This window comes from Pogoniulus pusillus, chromosome 19 (genome assembly GCF_015220805.1).
Source record: "Pogoniulus pusillus isolate bPogPus1 chromosome 19, bPogPus1.pri, whole genome shotgun sequence".
Classification (NCBI taxonomy): Eukaryota; Metazoa; Chordata; class Aves; order Piciformes; family Lybiidae; genus Pogoniulus; species Pogoniulus pusillus.
In genome coordinates, this window is record NC_087282.1 from 8,211,194 (window position 1) to 8,229,350 (window position 18,157).

General features: G+C 52.9%; 1 protein-coding gene across 1 annotated transcript; it reads left to right on the forward strand.

Annotated features, from left to right (window-relative positions):
* Positions 1-8,078: 8,078 nt before the first annotated feature.
* CD40LG (CD40 ligand) lies at positions 8,079-17,198 on the forward strand. Its single transcript, XM_064158872.1, has 6 exons — positions 8,079-8,234; positions 10,990-11,127; positions 14,323-14,368; positions 14,665-14,712; positions 15,010-15,072; positions 16,684-17,198. Exons 1-6 carry the CDS (start codon positions 8,079-8,081, stop codon positions 17,052-17,054), a joined length of 822 nt encoding a protein of 273 aa, XP_064014942.1. The 3' UTR covers positions 17,055-17,198.
* The last annotated feature ends 959 nt before the right edge of the window (positions 17,199-18,157 follow it).

The window sequence follows — 18,157 nt, forward strand, 5'->3', positions numbered from 1 at the left end:
AAAAATCCTTTTGTGACTCAGAACAAAGCCTTCTTTTCTTTCCTTTTCTTTCTCTTTGCATGCATTGCTCCCAGGGCTGCAGAGCACCCAACTTTAGTCAGCTTGTAAAGAGCACCTGGGCTGAGCAGCTCATCTGAAAGAGTTAATCACGAAACCGCAGCGGACACCCCAAGAGAAAAAAACACCAAACCAACCAACCCAACCCACCCCCCCCCAAAAAAAATCACTCTCTTCTCATCAGCTTTCACCTTGCTGCCTTCAGAAGGGCTCCCAAGCCTTTGACAGCTCTTGAGGGCAGGCAGCCGGATATTTTTGCAGTAAACAAAGCCTCGGAGCGCTGAGCAACGGCAGAGACAATTTGCTGCTCAGCGGAAATACCGCGGGCGAGGCCGGTAGGAATGCAGGAGATGGATCACATTTTCCCATCCTCTCACCCCCAGGGGAATGGTGCCAGTCTGGTTTCACTAATGGATGGGGATGGGTGTCTCCAGCGGGGCTGGAGGGGAACAGATAGCCTTGTTGGTCTCTCTCGGCGGTGGGCTCATCAGGTGTGGTTTCACCTGCCCTGGCTTTATGCCGTGCAAGCAGACTCTTCCCTCTGGCATTCAGCCCTCTTCCATTCCTGTGCTCCATGCTCCTCTTGCCCTAAGGCTGTGTCCTCCTTCTGCTGTGCTCCTCCTTGCTGAGACCCCACCTGGAGTACTGCATCCAGCTCTGCAGCCCCCATTACAAGAAGGCTGTGGAGATGCTGGAGTGTGTCCAGAGCAGGGCCAGGAGGATGCTCAGAGGGCTGCAGCAGCTCTGCTGTGAGCACAGCCTGAAAGAGTTGGGGCTGTGCAGGCTGGAGCAGAGTAGGCTCCCAGGTGACCTTCTTGTGGCCTTCCAGTATCTGAAGGGGCCTACAAAAAAGCTGGGGAGGGACTTTTGAGGCTGTGAGGGAGTGGCAGGACTGAGGGGAATGGAGCAAAGCTGGAGGTGGGGAGCTTCAGGCTGGATGTGAGGAGGAAGTTGTTGAGCATGAGAGTGGTGAGAGGCTGGAATGGGTTGCCCAGGGAGGTGGTTGAGGCCCCCATCCTTGGTGGTGTTTAAGGCCAGGCTGGCTGAGGCTGTGTGCAGCCTGCTCTAGGGTAGGGTGTCCCTGCTCGTGGCCAGGGTTTGGAACTGGTTGATGCTTCTGGTCCCTTCCAACCCTGACTGATTCTATGATTCTGTTCCTTCAGCACTCACAGGATCACAGATCACAGGATGTTAGGGGTTGGAAGAGACCTCCACAGACCATCGAGTCCAATCCATCTGCCAGAACAGGACCATACAAACAAGCTCAGGTCACACAGGAACACAGCTAGATGGGTCTTGAAAGTCGCCAGAGAAGGAGACTCCACAACCTTCCTGGGCAGCCTGATCCAGTGCTCTGGGACCCTTACAGTCAAGAAGTTCTTCCTCATGTTGAGGTGGAACTTCCTGTGCTGTAGTTCATATCCATTGCCCCTGGTCTTATCCCAGAGCATGACTTGAGAAGAGTTTGTCCCCTTCCTCTGGACCCCCAGTCCTCAGATATTTATAGACATTGATTAGGTTCCCTCTAAGTCTTCTCTTCACCAGACCAAACAGCCCCAGGTCCCTCAGCCTAGGGCAGTGCTCCAGTCCTCTCATCATCCTCATAGCCTCTCCAGCAGATCCCTGTCCCTCTTAAGGGATCAAGTGCAACCATCTCAAGTACCACGTTCAGTTTTGGGGTCCCCAGTTCAAGAGGGATAGGGATCTGCTGGAGAGGCTACGAGGATGATGAGGGGACTGGAGCACTGCCTGATGAGGAGAGGCTGAGGGACCTGGGGCTGCTTAGTCTGGAGAAGACTGAGAGGGGATTTAATCAATGGTTATGAACATCTGAGGGCTGGTGGTCAGGAGAGGGGGGACAGGCTCTGCTCACTGCTCCCTGGGGTAGGACAAGGAGCAATGGGTGTAAGCTGCAGCACAGGAGGTTCCAGCTCAACACAAAGAGGAACTTCTTTACTGTAATGATCCCAGAGCCCTGGAGTAGGCTGCCCAGAGAGGCTGTGGAATCTCCTGCTCTGGAGACTGTCAAGGCCTGTCTGGATGTGTTCCTGTGTGATCTGTGCTAGATTCTCTGGTCCTGCTCTGGCAGGAGGGTTGGACTGGATAATCTCTTTAGGTCCCTTCCAACTCCTGACATCCCATGATCCTGTGATGCTTCTTGGCCCTGGCATGGGATGATGTGGAGTTTGAGCCTTTTGAGCCTTTCCTCCCACCCCTCCCACCCACATGAGGCAGAGAGTTGGCAACAGAGCATATCCCAACGAGACACTGCCATACATCCTGCAGCAGCTCTGTCCTCCTGGGCTGCCTGGCTCTGAGCAGTGAAAGCGACAGGTGGCCTTGCCCAGAGCTCAGTCAGTGCCTCTGCTCTGGCACCACTGGCACCTGCTGCTGGCTCAAGCCAGAGAAGCTGGGGCCAGTGGTGCAGGGGGGAAGAGGCATCTCTCGCAGGGGCTGGGGCAGCGGAGGGCTGGATTGCTGACGTGGAGCAATGGTTTCCTGCCAGGGAGCTGCCAGCCTGCCCTCCCCACTGACAAACCTCTGCCAGGATCCTCGCTGTCATATTTTCCACCCAGTTTCTCCCAGCAGGGGTGCCGGTGACTAACGACTGCTTCCCGGCTTGCAGAGCAGCTGGGCCAGCTCTCTAGTGATGCTTTCACAGAATCACAGAGCGCTGGGGCTTGGAAGGGACCCCTGGAGGACATCCAGCCCAACCCCTCTGCTAAAGCAGGGTCACGCAGAGTAGTTTGTACACGAACCTCTTCAGGGATGGTCTGGGATCTCCTCAGAGGAGAATCCACAGCCTCTCTGGGCAGCCTGCTCCAGGGCTCCAGCACCCTCGCAGCAAAAAGGTTTCTCCTGAAGTTCAAACGAGCCCTCTTGTGGTCTGGTTTGTGCCCACTGCCCTGTGCCCTGGCACTGAGCACCACTGAGCCCAGCCCCTTGAGCCCCACTCTTCAGATCAGCACTGAGAAGATCCCCTCTCGGGCTGCTCTTCCCTCACTAAACAGCCCCAGGTCTCTCAGCCTCTCCTTGTACGAGAGATGCTCCAGAGCCCAGCCTGCTTGGAGCTGGGTACCCAAAGCCCTTCCCCCTCTCCTCACCAGAGCCCTCCCAGGCCGCCCCCGGCTGCAGCCTCCTACACAAGGTGCGTGCACTGGGGATGGCCATGGGCTCTGCTTTGCCAGCGCTACCCACAGGCTCTCCTCACCTCAGCAGCCACTGCTGGCTCTCCAGAAGCTGCCTTTGTCCACCCAGCGCAGCTAAGGCTCAGGAAGAGCCGAGCAGAGCTCCCCTGCTGCTCTCTGCAGCGCCGTCGCTGTGGTCCCACGGGTGGTTGGCTGCTCTCGGTCCCTGCACTAAGTGATGGCTTCTCAGGCCACTTTGTTTCACATGCAGAGTCTTTCCCCCAGCCTGCCAGTGTGCAGTTCAGAGGACACTCTGAAGAGCCCTGGAAAACGCTGCTGAGTGCCATGGAGCTGAAAGCTTTGTGGAGCAGGCACTGCTCCTTGCCATGGCCTCATCATGACTTTCAGCTGTGTGCAGTGGATGCCCACCGCAAAGTGACCGTGTGGCTGTGGCAGCTCTGGTGTGTAGGAGCTGAGTGCCAGCAGAGCTCTGTGAGGAGCCCAGGCCTGCCCTTTCCAGAGGCAATGCCAGTGTAAAGATGGAAAACCAGATGAAAAGCAGTGGCCCAAGGCTGTGTGGTGGCTTGGTTTCCATCCCATCTGCTCTGCCCTGCCCTGGTGAGGCCACACCTGGAGTATTGTGTCCAGTTCTGGACTCCTTGGTTCAAGAGAGACAGGGAACTACTGGAGAGAGTCCAGTGGAGGCACTTAGTGCCATGGTCTAGTTGATTGGATAGGGCTGGGGGATAGGTTGGACTGGATGAGCTTGGAGGTCTCTTCCAGCCTGGTTGATTCTATGATTCTATGAAGGTGCTGAGGGGACCAGAGCATCTCTGTGACAGGGAGAGGCTGAGGCACCTGAGGCTTACCAATGCTGATCAATATCTAAAGGGTAAAGGTTCAGAGGATGGGACTGGGCTCTTTTCAGTGCTGCCCAGGGATAGGATAAGGGGCAACAGGTACAAACTTGAGCACAGCAGGTTTCACTTCAACTGAAGGAGAAACTTCTTTACTTTGAGGGTGACAGAGCCCTAGAGCAGGATTGCCCAAAGAGGTTGTGGAGTCTCTTTCTATGGAGAATTCAAAACCTGCCTGGACATTGAGCAATCTGTTCTGGGTGCCCCTGCTTTAGCAGAGGGGTTGGGCTGGATGATCTCCAAAGGTCCCTTCCAACCTCCACCATTCTTTGACTCTGTGATTCTCTAAGGGACCAGGTCCAAAGCCCATCAATAACCAGAGGCTCCCCTTTTGAGACCCAGCACAATTTAGGTCATCTTGCTGCTGCCAAGAGGATGCTCCCAGGAGAGGGGGTCTGGGAAGCCCTGCTGAGCTGGGTAGCAATGCAGGCATTAGATGATGGGGATATGTGGGCAGCCCTCGTGCCACAGAAGGCAAAAGTGCCACTGAGGGGCTGACTCCAGAGCTGGCAGCTCCATCCTCAGGCACTTTCTGTCTCACAGGTGTGACAGCCCTAGCATAGTGAGGGGTGACATGGCTGCAAAGTGCCAAGCAGGGCCTCAGCCCTGGGCTATCAGAGTGGTAGGGGTTGGAAGGGGCCTCTGGAGATCATCCAGTCCAACCCTGCTGCTCAGGCAGGCAGCCTCAGATGCTGAATTGCTGCCCATGAAGAGCCTGGAGCCATCCCACACCTGTGATTTGGATGCTATCTTTAGGAGCACAGTGACCTGCAGAAACAAAGCTCTGACTTGGCTGCAGAGATGTTTGTGCTTTGTTATCAGCTTCTGCATTTGCAGCTTGCAGCACCCTAACCACACAGGACAGGATGCAGAGAGTGGGTAGAGAGCAAAAGCCAAGTCTGGACCTCATCCTGCCACGCTCTCAGCAGCCCTGACAAGGTGCTGTGTATCCTCCTCTACTGGGCTTGCTGGTGATCAGTGCCCTGCTCAGCACCCCACTGCTTCCAGCAGGACCCAACCCTACGTTTGCTGCATACACATCTGATAAGAACATCACCTTTAGCATGCTTCTTTCAGAACAGCTTCATGTGATGACTTCATGACTGTCTTCAAACTAGTGCCCCAGCACTCCTCACAGCCTCTGCACCCCAACAGAAACCCAGGTTTACCCCCTTTGGGTGGAGAAAAGGAGCTCTGCCCTCTGCCACAGGCAGCAAGGACATGGCTGGGAGGAGGAGGCTGAGGGACAGGCTTTAGCACCAGCCTTGGTAGAGTTAGAGAGTGGTTGGGCTCAGTGATCTCATAGGAACTTTCCAACCAAAGTGATTTTGTGATTCTATGAGCCAAAATGATTTAGTGGTTCTCTGCTTTCGCCCTGCATTGTTATTGGTGATGCATGGCCACACAGGAGTCAGATGCCTGAAGAGCCTGGGGACAAGACCTCTTCTCCCACCTGCCAGATTGAGAGGCACAGCAGCGTGGGGGGCACACAAGCTGGCCCAAGTTGCGTGGAGGCAGTGCTGGGAGCTCAGGAGGTGGCAGGAGTGCCCAGCATCTCCAGCAGCCCTTTAAATGCCTGGCTGTTCAGATATGTAGACTACTGGGGTTGCTCAGCCTGGAGAAAAGAAGGCTCCAGGGAGACCTTCTGATGGCCTTTTGCTGCTTAAAGGGGGCTGATCAGAAAGCTGGGGACAGACTTTCGAGCAGAACTTTGAGCAGACAGGACAAGGGGTGATGTTTTAAACCAAAAGAGGGAGTTTTAGACTAGAGAGAAGGAAGAATTTGTTTCACACTGAGGGTGGTGAGACCCTGACCCAGGTTGTCCAGGAGGTGGTAGATGCTCCAGCCCTGGAAACATCCCAGGTTGTACAGGGCTGTGAAAAATCTGATCTGGTTTAAGATATGCCTGCTCACTGAAGGTGACTTTTAAAGGCCCCTTCCAAGCCAAACTATTCTATGGTGTAAGTAACATGGGTGAGGAGGACAGGGTGTGAGGTGGCTTATCCCCTCAGGTGTAGCATGAGCACCTCACTAGAGCACCAAGAAAGCTGCTTAAAATGTGTGTGTCCAAAGTGATGGTCAAACATCACCACCCACGTGCCCAGAATCACAGAATGCCAGAGGCTGGAAAGGACCTCAAAGGCTCCTCCAGTCCAACTCCCCTACCAGAGCAGGATCACCTAGAGCAGGTCACACAGGAACACATCCACACAGGTCTTGAATATCTCCAGAGAGGGAGACTCCACAACTCCCCTGGGCAGCCTGTTCTGTCACCCTCAGAGGGAAAAATTCCTTCCTCATCCCTGTGCCTCAACTTCCACTCATTGCCCCTTGTCCTGGCATTGGGCATCACCCATCAGAGCCTGGCTCCAGCCTCTTGGCACTCACCCTGCACATCTTTATAACCACGAATGAGGTCACCTCTCAGGTTCCTCTCCTCCAAGCTCCCTCAGACTCTCCTTGTAAGAGAGATGTTCCTTTCCTTTCATCATCTTTGTGTGCTGCACTCTCTCAAGCAACTCTATGTCTCTTTTGAACTGGGGGGCCCAGAACTGTCTGTCAAAGAAGATGCAAGCTGTGCCCACACTGCAGTTACAGTGCCCATAGAGGTGGTAGTTTCTCCAGGATCACTGAAACTACCCAGGCAGAGATTTCACCCACAGGGAGCACAAGAGAAGGCTACAACCTGCTTACTTCAGCCAGGTGTCTTGGGCACAAAATCATCCTTCTCATGAAGGAAACGCAGAGAAGTAGGCTGAAGAGGAAGCAGCAGTGTGCCCAGGTGGGCAGCAGAGCCAATGGCATCCTGGGCTGGCTCAGGAGCAGTGTGGGCAGCAGGACAAGGGAGGTTATTCTGCCCCTGTGCTCAGCACTGCGCAGGCCACACCTTGAGTGCTGTGTCCAGTTCTGGGCTCCTCCATTGCAGAGAGATGTTGAGGTGCTGGAAGGTGTTGAGAGAAGGGCAGCAAGGCTGGGGAGGGGCCTGGAGCAGAGCCCTGTGAGGAGAGGCTGAGGGAGCTGGGGGTGTGCAGCCTGCAGCAGAGGAGGCTCAGGGCAGAGCTCATTGCTGCCTGCAGTTGCCTGCAGGGAGGCTGTGGCCAGGTGGGGTTGGGCTCTGCTGCCAGGCAAGCAACAATTGAACAAGGGGACACAGTCTTAAGCTGTGCCAGAGGAGGCCTAGGCTGGATGTTGTTAGGAAGTTGTTGTCAGAGAGAGTGATTTGCATTGGAATGGGCTGCCCAGGGAGGTGGTGGAGTGGCCGTGGCTGGAGGTGTTGAAGCCAAGGCTGGCTGGGGCACTTAGTGCCATGGTCTGGTTGGTTGGGCAGGGCTGGGTGCTAGGTTGGGCTGGACTGAATCAAACTCTCTTCCCCTTTTGTGAAAACCCAACTTTCCGAGTACTTCCCAGCCCCTGGCAGCCCACAGTGTCTACACACTCATGGTCTTTGTTCCTTTGAAGACAGCTTCACAGCATCACACAGGTTGGAAGACACCCCCAAGCTCATCCAGTCTAACCAATCACCCAACCCTATCCAATCAACCGGACCATGGCATGTTAGGGCCTGGAAGAGACCTCCACAAATCTTCCATCTTGCTATGAAACTTTCATCTGCACCAGAGAAAAAAAAACCCAACCCAACCCCCAAACCACAGGGGCATAGTCTGGAGTGTTTTGAAGGCAAAAATGAATCTATGGAATAAGAACTTCTCTTGCTTCTGATAGAATGGTAGGAAAAAGCCTGGAAGTGCACCAGAGAAGAAAGTCTCAGCAACTCTCTTTTTTTTCTTCTTCTTCTTCTCTTTTTTCTTTTGTTGTGGGAGACAGAAGTGAACAAACCTCCCCACTACGAAGAGCTTTTTCCAGGAAGTGTAGGTTGCTGCAACCTGTATCCCTCCAGCAGCAGCTGCTCACACAGCAGTTCTCATGCCACTTGCAGGCAGTGCATTTGAAGGAGCCCCAGCAAGGAGCCGGAAGGATGAATGAAGCTTACAGCCCCGCGGCTCCCCGGCCGGCCAGCGGTGCCTCAGCCAGCACCATGAAGATGCTCATGGGCTTCCTGGTGGCGTTTATGGTGGCACAGACCATAGGGACAACGCTTTTCTGCTTGTATCTGCACATGAAGATGGATAAGGTAAGTGGAGGAATTAGGCTGATAGGATCACAGGATGGCAGGGGATGGAAGGGACCCAAGGAGATCATCCAGTCCAACCCCCCTGCCAGAGCAGGACAATCCTATCTAGCACAGATCACATAGGAACACATCCAGACAGGTCTGCAAAGGCTCCAGAGAAGGAGACTCCACAACCTCTCTGGGCAGCCTGTGCCAGTGCTCTGGGACCCTTGCAGGAAAGAAGTTCCCCTTTGTGTTGAAGTGGAACCTCCTGTGCTGCAGCTTCCATCTGTGGCTCCTTGTCCTATCCCAGGGAGCAGTGAGCAGAGCCTGTTCCCCCTCTCCTGACCTCCAGCCCCCAGATGTTTATAACCATTGATTAAATCCTCTCTCAGTCTTCTCTTTTCCAGACTGAAAAGCCCCTTTTGAGTGCCCCCTTTGGGCTGTGCCTGCTGGGATGTTGATGCTCTTTGCCTTCGGCCGCGCTGAGATGCGCTCAGCGGAAGGATGGAGATGGTAGAAGCGTAGGATCCTAGAATTATTTAGGTTGGCAAAGACCTCCACAGCCACCTCCAGTCCAATCATCAACCCCACAGCAGCATGGCCATTAAGCCATGTCCCAAAATGCCATGCCCACAGGCTTTTGGAAGGAAATGCTTCCCCATGAGAACAGACCCTGGAGTCATTTCCCAGGGTAAGCAGTGGGTTCCCCTAGGTGGGGCAGCTTTAAGACTCAGGTTGGCAGGGGGCTGGGCCAGCTCGTTTCAACTACACTATGAACCAGAAAGACTGGACCAGATGATCCTTGAGGTCCCTTCCAACCTGGCATTCTGAGATTCTATGGTTCTGTAGCTAAAGAACCAACGTTCTTCATTCCCTCCCTAGATCTCTTTGAGACCTTGGGGCTGTTTAGTCTGGGGAAGACAGAGAGGAGATCTGATAAATGTTTCTAAGCATCTGAGGGCTGGGGGTCAGGAGGGGAGGGACAGGCTCTGCTCACTGCTCCCTGGGATGGGACAGGGAGCCACAGATGGAAGCTGCAGCACAGGAGGTTACACCTCAACACAAGGAGGAACTTCTTTACTGTTAGGATGACAGAGCACTTACTCCCTGGGGTAGGACAAGGAGCAGTGGGTACAGAACAATCCTGAGGGGGCTCAGCAGCTGGGAGGATGGAATGAGAACTTTGCTGTATGGAGGCTGCAGCCTGGAGTGAAGGAGTGGGTAGAGGACATGCAGCAGAGCTAAAGGTGACTGCATGGGGCTGTGACAGAGGGTCAGAGCCATCTGAAATGGCACAGCCCTGGGTGACAGAAGGATTTCAGTTGCCTTCAGAGTCCACAGCAGGGCCTCAAATATGACCCTCCTCATGCTAGTGCTGGCTGCTCTGAGCACTCTGCCTGCATTTCTCTTGGCTGTCTAGCCAGATGTTAGATCTTTATCACCCCAAAAAGCTGTAATTAAAGAAAAAGAGAATCAGGTTTTAGGTTGGGTTGGTTTGGTTGGTTAGGTCAGGTTGGGGACTTCTTTTTTCTTGGTTTCTGACATTTCTTCTTCAAATCCCAAACTCTTGGCAGGATTCAGCCCTGACCTCCAAGTCATTTTGATCTCATGGCAGCTCTTTTAGTCAATAACTAATCCCCCACCTCCCCCCCCCCAAAAAAAAAAAAAAGAACCCCCAAAAGTCCCCCTGCATGAGCAGGCCAGCACAGGGCTGGGTGAGCATCCCAGCTGCCTGCTGAGACCTCTGGGGCAGCAACAGCGAGCCTCAGGCTGCTCCCTAGGCTGGTGTCAAATCACAGGAGGGTGGATGTTTGCCACCTGCTTCTTGGAAAAGGCAGAGTGGGGAATTTAAATCCATTGTCAAGGTGATAGAAAATAGAATCATAGAATCTAGTTGCAGCACAGGAGGTCACAGCTCAACACCAGGGGGAACTTCTTTCCTGTAAGGGTCCCAGAGCACTGGCACAGGCTGCCCAGAGAGGTTGTGGAGTCTCCTTCCCTGGAGCCTTTCCAGAGCTGTCTGGATGTGTTCCTCTGTGATCTGTGCTAGACTGTGTGGTCCTGCTCTGGCAGGGGGGTTGGACTCAATGATTTCCTTGGGTCCCTTCCAACCCCTACTTTCAATTGGAAAAGATCTCCAAGATCATCAAGTCCAACCATCAACCCAACACCTCCGTGTCTACACCTCCAGGGATGGTGACTCCACCACCTCCCTGGGCAACCTGTTCCAATGCCTGACCACTCTTGCAGGAAAGATTTTTTTTCCTAAAATCCAACCTAAACCTGGTGCTACTTGAAGACATTTTTCTCTCCTCCTATTTCTAGTAGCTTGGGAGAAGAAACCAACTCCCACCTGGTGCCGACCTCCTTTCTGGGAATTGTAGAGAGCAATGAGGTCTCCCCTCAGCCTCCTCTTCTCCACACTAAACACCCCCAGTTCCCTCATCTGCTCCTCACCAGCTCTGATCTCCATACTCTCCACCAGCTTTGCTGCCCTTCAGCAAGAGCTGCTGAGCAATTGTGCTCTCCCCATGCCAGGGTCAGCCCCATGGGTGAGGGTCTCTGCTAATCCGGGTGCAGATTCTGTGCCGAGTGCCCGGTGGGAAGGTTTTGGTGCCCTCAGTGTGCCTGCCTGCCTCACCCTGGTGCTGAACAACCAAACTTGAGCTTTCCAGGCTCTGATTTACCACAGTCAGAAGTCCATCATGGCTCTGCTGCCAGCCACTGCAGATTTCCCACTAACATCCCTTTCTCCCTCTCTTCTCTCTGGCAGACGGAAGAGCTGTTGAGCTTGAACGAGGATTACATCTTCCTGAGGAAGGTACAGAAGTGTCAGACAGCAGAAGGGCAGAAGTCAACATTATTGGACTGTGAAAAGATTTTAAAGGCCTTCCAGGACCTCCAGTGCCAGGTAGGGTGATGTTAGATGGAGAAAGACCTCACTGAAGGGCAGGTGGGGGCTCCCAAGCACACACAAAGCTTCCCCCAAGCTCTTCTTTAAACCCATGGGTGCCTTTCCACCTTGGGGCTGCAGAGAACCTCTCCTTTCTTGCACTACATCCTTTCTACATGTGTTGGTAGTGTTGACAAATCACAGAATGACAGAATGCTTTGAGTTGGAAGGGACCTTCAAGATCATAGAATGGGTTAGGTTGGAAGGAACCTCAAAGATCAGCCAGTTTCAACCCCCTGCCATAGGCAGGGACACATCCCACTAGCACAGGTCACTCAAGGACTCATCCAACCTGGCCTTGAACACCTCCAGGGAGGTTGTGGAGCACAGAATCACAGACTCAAAGATCACACTCTGTGCTTCTGTGCTCCACAGCCTCCCTGGGCAACCTGTGCCAGTGTCTCACCACCCTCATCGCAAAGAACTTCTTCCTAACATCCAGTCTAAATCTCCCCTCTGCCAGTTTAAGCCCATTCCTCCTTGTCCTGTCATTACAAGACCTTCTCTATAGTCCCTCCCCAGCCTTCCTGTAGCCCATTTCAGATACTGGAAGGCCACTCCAAGGTCTCCTCAAAGCCTTCTCATCTCCAGGCTGCAGAGCCCTAACTCTCTCAGCCTGTCCTCACAGCAGAGTTGCTGCAACCCTCTGAGCATCTTGGTGGCCTCCTCTGGACTGGCTCCAACACTTCCATGTCCTTCTTATGTTGAGGGCTCCAGAACTGCACAGAAGACTGCAGGTGGGGTCTGAGGAGAGCAGAGTCAAGAGGCAGAATCCCCTCCCTTGCCCTGCTGCCCACACTGCTCTTGCTGCAGCCCAGAGAAGAGTGTCCAGCAGGGCAAGGGAGGTGATTCTCCCCCTTTAATCTCCTCATCTAGTTCCAACCCCCCTGCCATGGGCAGGGACACCTCTCACTCACTCAAGTTGCTCAAGCCTTCGGCCAACCTGGCCTTGAACATCTTCAGGGAGGGGACATCCACAACCTGCGCCAGTGTCTCACCATCTTCACTAAAGAATTTCTTCCTAATCTCCAGTCTCAATCTCCCCTCTTCCAGCTCAGATCCATTGCCCTTCATCTTATCACTACTGAAAAAATCCCTTCCCAGCTTTCTCATCTGTTTTTCTTCCTCAAAAGAGTCTTGGCCAGAGCATGGTGAGCTGCAGCACGCTGAAGGATGCTCCAGGGTTTGCAGTGGGAAGGATGGAGCTGCAGGCACCCTGGCTCTGCTTCCTGATCCTGCTCTAAGAGATCTTGATTTTCTGCTAACACCTTGCTCCAAGGTGGTTGTGGCCACCTGCCACTGGAAGTACTTCTACTTCCACTTTGCCCAAGTGGTGCAAGGCTTTGGCCAGGCAGCCACAGCTTCAGGCGGCTAGTGAGGAGGAGGAGAAGGAGGAAGTTGCTGTGCAAATGCCACTCCACCAGCTCACAAATGGCACCTCCAGACAGGGCAGCCACTTCTCATATTTTGGTGCAAAAGAACCAATCTGCACTGCAGTGTCCTCCTGCAATGTCAGCCAGAGGAGAGGAGATGAAGATCCCTTTAGAAGGGATTGTACTGGGCAGAGCAGGCAGGAGAAGGACTCTTCCTTTCTCGTTCTCAGTGCCCAATGACAGCAAAGGCCTCAACTAAACCTTCAGGGTTTCATTAATAGCCAACTGAAAGCTGTGTCTGAGATGGGACCTGCTTAGAAGTCATAGAACTGTCATAGAACTGCTTAGGCTGGGAAAAGACCTTTAAGATCACCACATCCAACCATTAACCCAACACTACCAACTCTGCTGCTAAACTGTGTCCCCCAGCACCACTTACACACATCCAGCACCGAAATCCCTCCCTTCTGGGGGCAGGGAAATGCCCAGCTTGCTGGGCAGCATCCCCTGCATGGTTTGAGATGAAAGAGAAGTGTTTGAGGGTGTCTCTTTCTTTTGCTTGGTTTTTTCTTCTTCTTTTTTCTCTTTTCTTTTCTCTTTTCTTTTCTTTTCTTTTCTTTTCTTTTCTTTTCTTTTCTTTTCTTTTCTTTTCTTTTCTTTTCTTTTCTTTTCTTTTCTTTTCTTTTCTTTTCTTTTCTTTCCTTTCCTTTCCTTTCCTTTCCTTTCCTTTCCTTTCCTTTCCTTTCCTTTCCTTTCCTTTCCTTTCCTTTCCTTTCCTTTCCTTTCCTTTCCTTTCCTTTCCTTTCCTTTCCTTTCCTTTCCTTTCCTTTCCTTTCCTTTCCTTTCCTTTCCTTTCCTTTCCTTTCCTTTCCTTTCCTTTCCTTTCCTTTCCTTTCCTTTCCTTTCCTTTCCTTTCCTTTCCTTTCCTTTCCTTTCCTTTCCTTTCCTTTCCTTTCCTTTCCTTTCCTTTCCTTTCCTTTCCTTTCCTTTCCTTTCCTTTCCTTTCCTTTCCTTTCCTTTCCTTTCCTTTCCTTTCCTTTCCTTTCCTTTCCTTTCCTTTCCTTTCCTTTCCTTTCCTTTCCTTTCCTTTCCTTTCCTTTCCTTTCCTTTCCTTTCCTTTCTCTTCTTTTCTCTTCTTTCTTCTCCTTTCTCCTCTCTTCTCTTCTCTCCTTTCTCTTCTCTTTTCTTTTCTTTTCTTTTCTTTTCTTTTCTTTTCTTTTCTTTTCTTTTCTTTTCTTTTCTTTTCTTTTCTTTTCTTTTCTTTTCTTTTCTTTTCTTTTCTTTTCTTTTCTTTTCTTTTCTTTTCTTTTCTTTTTTCTCTTCCTCTTCTTCTCTTCTCTTCTCTTCTCTTCTCTTCTCTTCTCTTCTCTTCTCTTCTCTTCTCTTCTCTTCTCTTCTCTTCTCTTCTCTTCTCTTCTCTTCTCTTCTCTTCTCTTCTCTTCTCTTCTCTTCTCTTCTCTTCTCCTCTCTTCTCTTCTCCTCTCTTCTCTTCTCTTTTTTCTCCTTTCCCTTTCCTTTCCCAGCTTTTCCCATTCCATGCATAAACCCTCAGATCATCAACCCTACTGCCCCCATGCTACAAACAGCAGATCAGCACAGAGCCACAGATAATGCTGGGGAAGGTGCTGGAGGGACTTTGTGGTTTTGGGAGAGCTCTTGAGGCTAGAGAGCACCAACCCAAGCTGTGGCCAGAGCATCCACTGCACAGATGCTGTCAAACCAATTAGTTCTGAAACACCTGTTCAAAGAAACCCAACATGTGCTTGTGCTTTTGTTACAGGACAGGGGACCCAGCAAGGGACAGCCCAAGTTTGAAATGCAGAAAGGTGAGTTTCTCAGTGCCATCAGGGGCATGCCAGGGGAGGAGGAGAAGCTTGGCTTGGAATGGGGTTTCCTTCACCCTCCAGCAGCTCATTTGTCCTCCAGGGCATGGCACAGGGGCAGGGGTTGTGGTTGGGCCTGGGGTTTGTAGTATTCCCATGGGGGTAGGACTGTGCATGGCATGGGGCTAGCAGAAAGGGGACAGTGGACATGGCTGCTTTGGAAGAGGAGGAGGCTTTGCCTGGCCTGAAACTGATGAACATGAGTGCAAAATGAGATCCATGGCCTTTTTGCTTTGCAGGTCATGAGCACCCCCATTTGATGCAGAAGAACAAGACATCTATGGCAGGTAAGCAGTGAGCACATCCATGTCTTGTTCTTGTGGTAGCCACTCTCTCCTTCATGGGTTTGTCCCTCAGACACTCCACCTTGAAGGCAGCTGGGTGTCTCTGAAGAGTAGAGGCCAGATCCTGTCTGACTTAGACCTGGGGGGACTTTGGAGACTGTGTCTCTGAGCTGGGTTTGGCCCATTGAGGGCTATCAAAGGTGGTAGGTGCTGTGGTGCCAGCAGAAGAGCTGTGGTGATGACTGGGGTGGGGAGAGTGGGTACCAAAGCATCCCTAACACTGGGCTTTCCCCACTGCAGAGGAGAAGAGGCAGCCAGTTGCAGCCCATCTGGCAGGTGTGACGAGGAACAAGGCAGTCTCAGGTAAGCCAGATCCTCTTGGCACTGCCTTGGCCAGGCAGCTGCTGGGGCATGGCAGTGATCATCCCCGGCTGCACCCTGTCACTAGTCCTGTGGCTCTGGAAGGTCAGGGACAGTGACAATACAATTCCAGCATGAAAGCATGTCCCAAATCACAGCAAACCTCCTGGTGGTCACATCACCATGTGAATCTGTGCTACACAAGGTTCACACATCCCAAGCTGAGCCAGTGTGTGCCCAGGTGGCCAACAAGGCCACCAGCATCTCTGCCTGGATCAGCAATGGTGTAGCCAGCTTGGCCAGGGAGGGGATTGTGTCCCTGCACTCAGCACTGGTGAAGTCACACCTTGAGCACTGGGTTCAGTTTTGGGCCCTCACTCCAAGAGGGACATTGAGATGCTGGAGTGTGTCCAGAGAAGGGCAAGGAAGCTGGGGAAGGGTCTGGAGAACAGGGCTGGAGAGGAGCAGCTGAGGGAACTGGGAGAGTTAGTGTGGAGAAGAGGAGGCTGAGGGAGACCTTCTGGCTCTCTACAGCTACCCAAAAAGGAGGTTGCAGTGAGGTGGGGGTTGCTCTTCTCCTTAGTAGCAAGTGACAGGTCAAGAGAAAATGTCCTCAAGTTGCACCAGGGGAGATTCAGGCTGGATATTAAAAGAAGCTTCTTGACCAAAAGGGTTCTTGAAGACTGGCACAGACTGACCAGGGAGGTGGCTGAGTCCCCAGTGCTGGAGGTGTTTCAAAGAGGCAGATATGTGGTGCTGAGGGCTGTGGTTTAGCACCAGCCTTGGTAAAGTTAGAGAATGGTTGGACTGGATGCTTTGAAAGCTCTTTTCCAAATGAAACCATCCTGTGACTGTAGGATTCTGTGGCTCCAGGATTCTGTGGCTCTAAGATTCTGTGACTCTGGCTCTCCAAGTCCACATGGCTTCCTAGAAATGCAGCAATGGCTTCATCTTTGCAGTGCTTTCTATGAGCAGAGAACTATTTCCCTTCCCCTAGTACCTAAAAGGAGCCTACAGGAGGGCTGGGGAGGGACTATTGAGACGGTCTTGTGATGACAGGATAAGGACTAGTGGGTTTGAACTGGCAGAGGGGAGACTCAGACTGGATGTTAGGAAGAAGTTCTTTGCAGTGAGGGTGGTGAGAGACTGGCACAAGTTGAGGGTGGTAAGACACTGGCACAGGTTGAATGGTGAGAGACTGGCACAGGTTGAGGGTGGTGAGACACTGGCACAGGTTGAGGTGGTGAGACACTGGCACAGATTGAGGGTGGTGAGACACTGGCACAGGTTGAGGTGGTGAGAGACCGGCACAGGTTGAGGTGGTAAGACAGTGGCACAGGTTGAGGGTGGTGAGACACTGGCACAGGTTGCCCAGGGAGGTTGTGGAGCACAGAAGCACCCAGTGTGATCAAAGATCACCTGATCTAGTTGGCGATGTCCCTGCTGACTGCAGTGGGGGATGGATAAGTTTGATCTTGAATGTCTCCAGGGATGGGGCCTCCACCACACCCCTGTGGATCTGTTCTGATATTTCACTGCCCTCACAGTGAAAAACTTCTTCCTAACGTCCAGTGTCATCCTCCTAATGTCATCTACCCTGCTTTGCCCTGCCAGTGCTGCAGTGGATGAGGACGACGTACGGCCCCGCAGACAGCGCCCTGCTATCGTACGAGGAGGGCAGGCTGAAGGTGAAGGAAGCAGGGCTCTACTACATCTACTCCCAAGTCACCTTCTGCACCAAAGCAGCCACCCTGGCTCCTTTCACTCTCTCTATTTATTTGTACCTGCCCATGGAAGAGGACAGGCTTTTGCTGAGAGGCCAAGACACTCACAGCACCTCCAACCCGCAGTGCGACCTGCAGTCCCTCCGGGTGGGAGGCGCCTTCCGCCTGCGCCAGGGTGACATGGTCTTTGCCAACGTGACGGACTCACTGCGCATGGTCTACACCCATGGCAACACCTACTTTGGCATCTTCAAGCTGTAGGGAGGAGGGGGCTGCCCCTCCAAGCGAAGGGGGCTCCAGCCCAGTTCTCTTGAACCAAAGTCCCTTTCCCTGTGTCCCCTATTTATGTTCCTCCGCCTCGGTGGTTCTCCTTGTTCCTCGAGTTGTATATTCCGTTATTTATTGGTGAGGGCAGTAAGAACACAGATGGAACAAAGTGTGAAGCTGTTGTTTGGCTCTTGGGCTTGTCTATTGTGTTTTGTTTTCCTTCCCCCTGCCCAGGGTTTGGTGTGTGCTGCTGGTGGTGTGTGCCCGGGCCCCCCATGCCCACGAGGGCTTTACTTAGCAAACCTTCCCATCAGCGTTTCTTTTCCGACCAGCTCGGGGTGCTCCAGCCAAGCTTCTGCCTATCTCCTGTACCCAACTGCTTACTAATCACCAACGGAAAAAACAACATTAAAAGGCTTGGGAGTGTCCCCTCTGGTGGCACCAGCCAGTGCTGGCAGCTGCTGATGCGTTCTTGCCACCCTAACTGTCTGCCTTGTCCTCAGAACCCCTTTTTTCCACCCCTCCCTAGCTAAGAAACTTGACCAGACTCCTTGCTTAGGTTGGGTCTGCCTTGCCAGCTGCCAATCGTCCCCTATCAAATGGGTGAGCAGGCTCCTACCTTCAAACCAGACTGCACAGAGGGCACCAGTAGAGCTCTGCTCTTGCTGACCTGGATCTGCTCACCAGACTGCCCTCCTCCCACCTCTGAAGACAGAGCACCCTTTGCCCGTGGACCGTTTCGCTCCCCTGTGGAAGGGGTGTGGGTGACCACCATCAAATCTGCACCTGCCTCCTCTTCTGAGACCTCTCCTACCCAAGGAGGACCAGGAAAGGAGAACTGCTGCTTCCCAGGCCCTCCAAGGTGCTTCTGTCCACAGCAGTGCATTTCCTGGAGCTGCAGGAGAGCAGGACTGTGCAGATGGGCAGGACCCCATCTTGGGCAAGGGGTACCTGGACAGCACTGCACACTGGGGTCTCCCTGACCCTCTTCTTCAGCTGGCCCACAGTGAAAGGGAGCTCAGCTGGGCTTGCAGAGATAGCGCTGGCATGGCTGGAGTGCCCCAAACGTGCCCAGGGGTATCAGAGGTGCCTGCCTT

Excerpts from the sequence above, each read along its gene's own strand:
- CD40LG (XM_064158872.1), top strand. The coding sequence starts at position 8,079 with ATGAATGAAGCTTACAGCCCCGCGGCTCCCCGGCCGGCCAGCGGTGCC. Across the intron at positions 8,235-10,989 it reads TGCACATGAAGATGGATAAG|ACGGAAGAGCTGTTGAGCTT; the intron begins GTAAGTGGAGGA and ends TCTCTCTGGCAG. Across the intron at positions 14,369-14,664 it reads CAAGTTTGAAATGCAGAAAG|GTCATGAGCACCCCCATTTG; the intron begins GTGAGTTTCTCA and ends TTTGCTTTGCAG.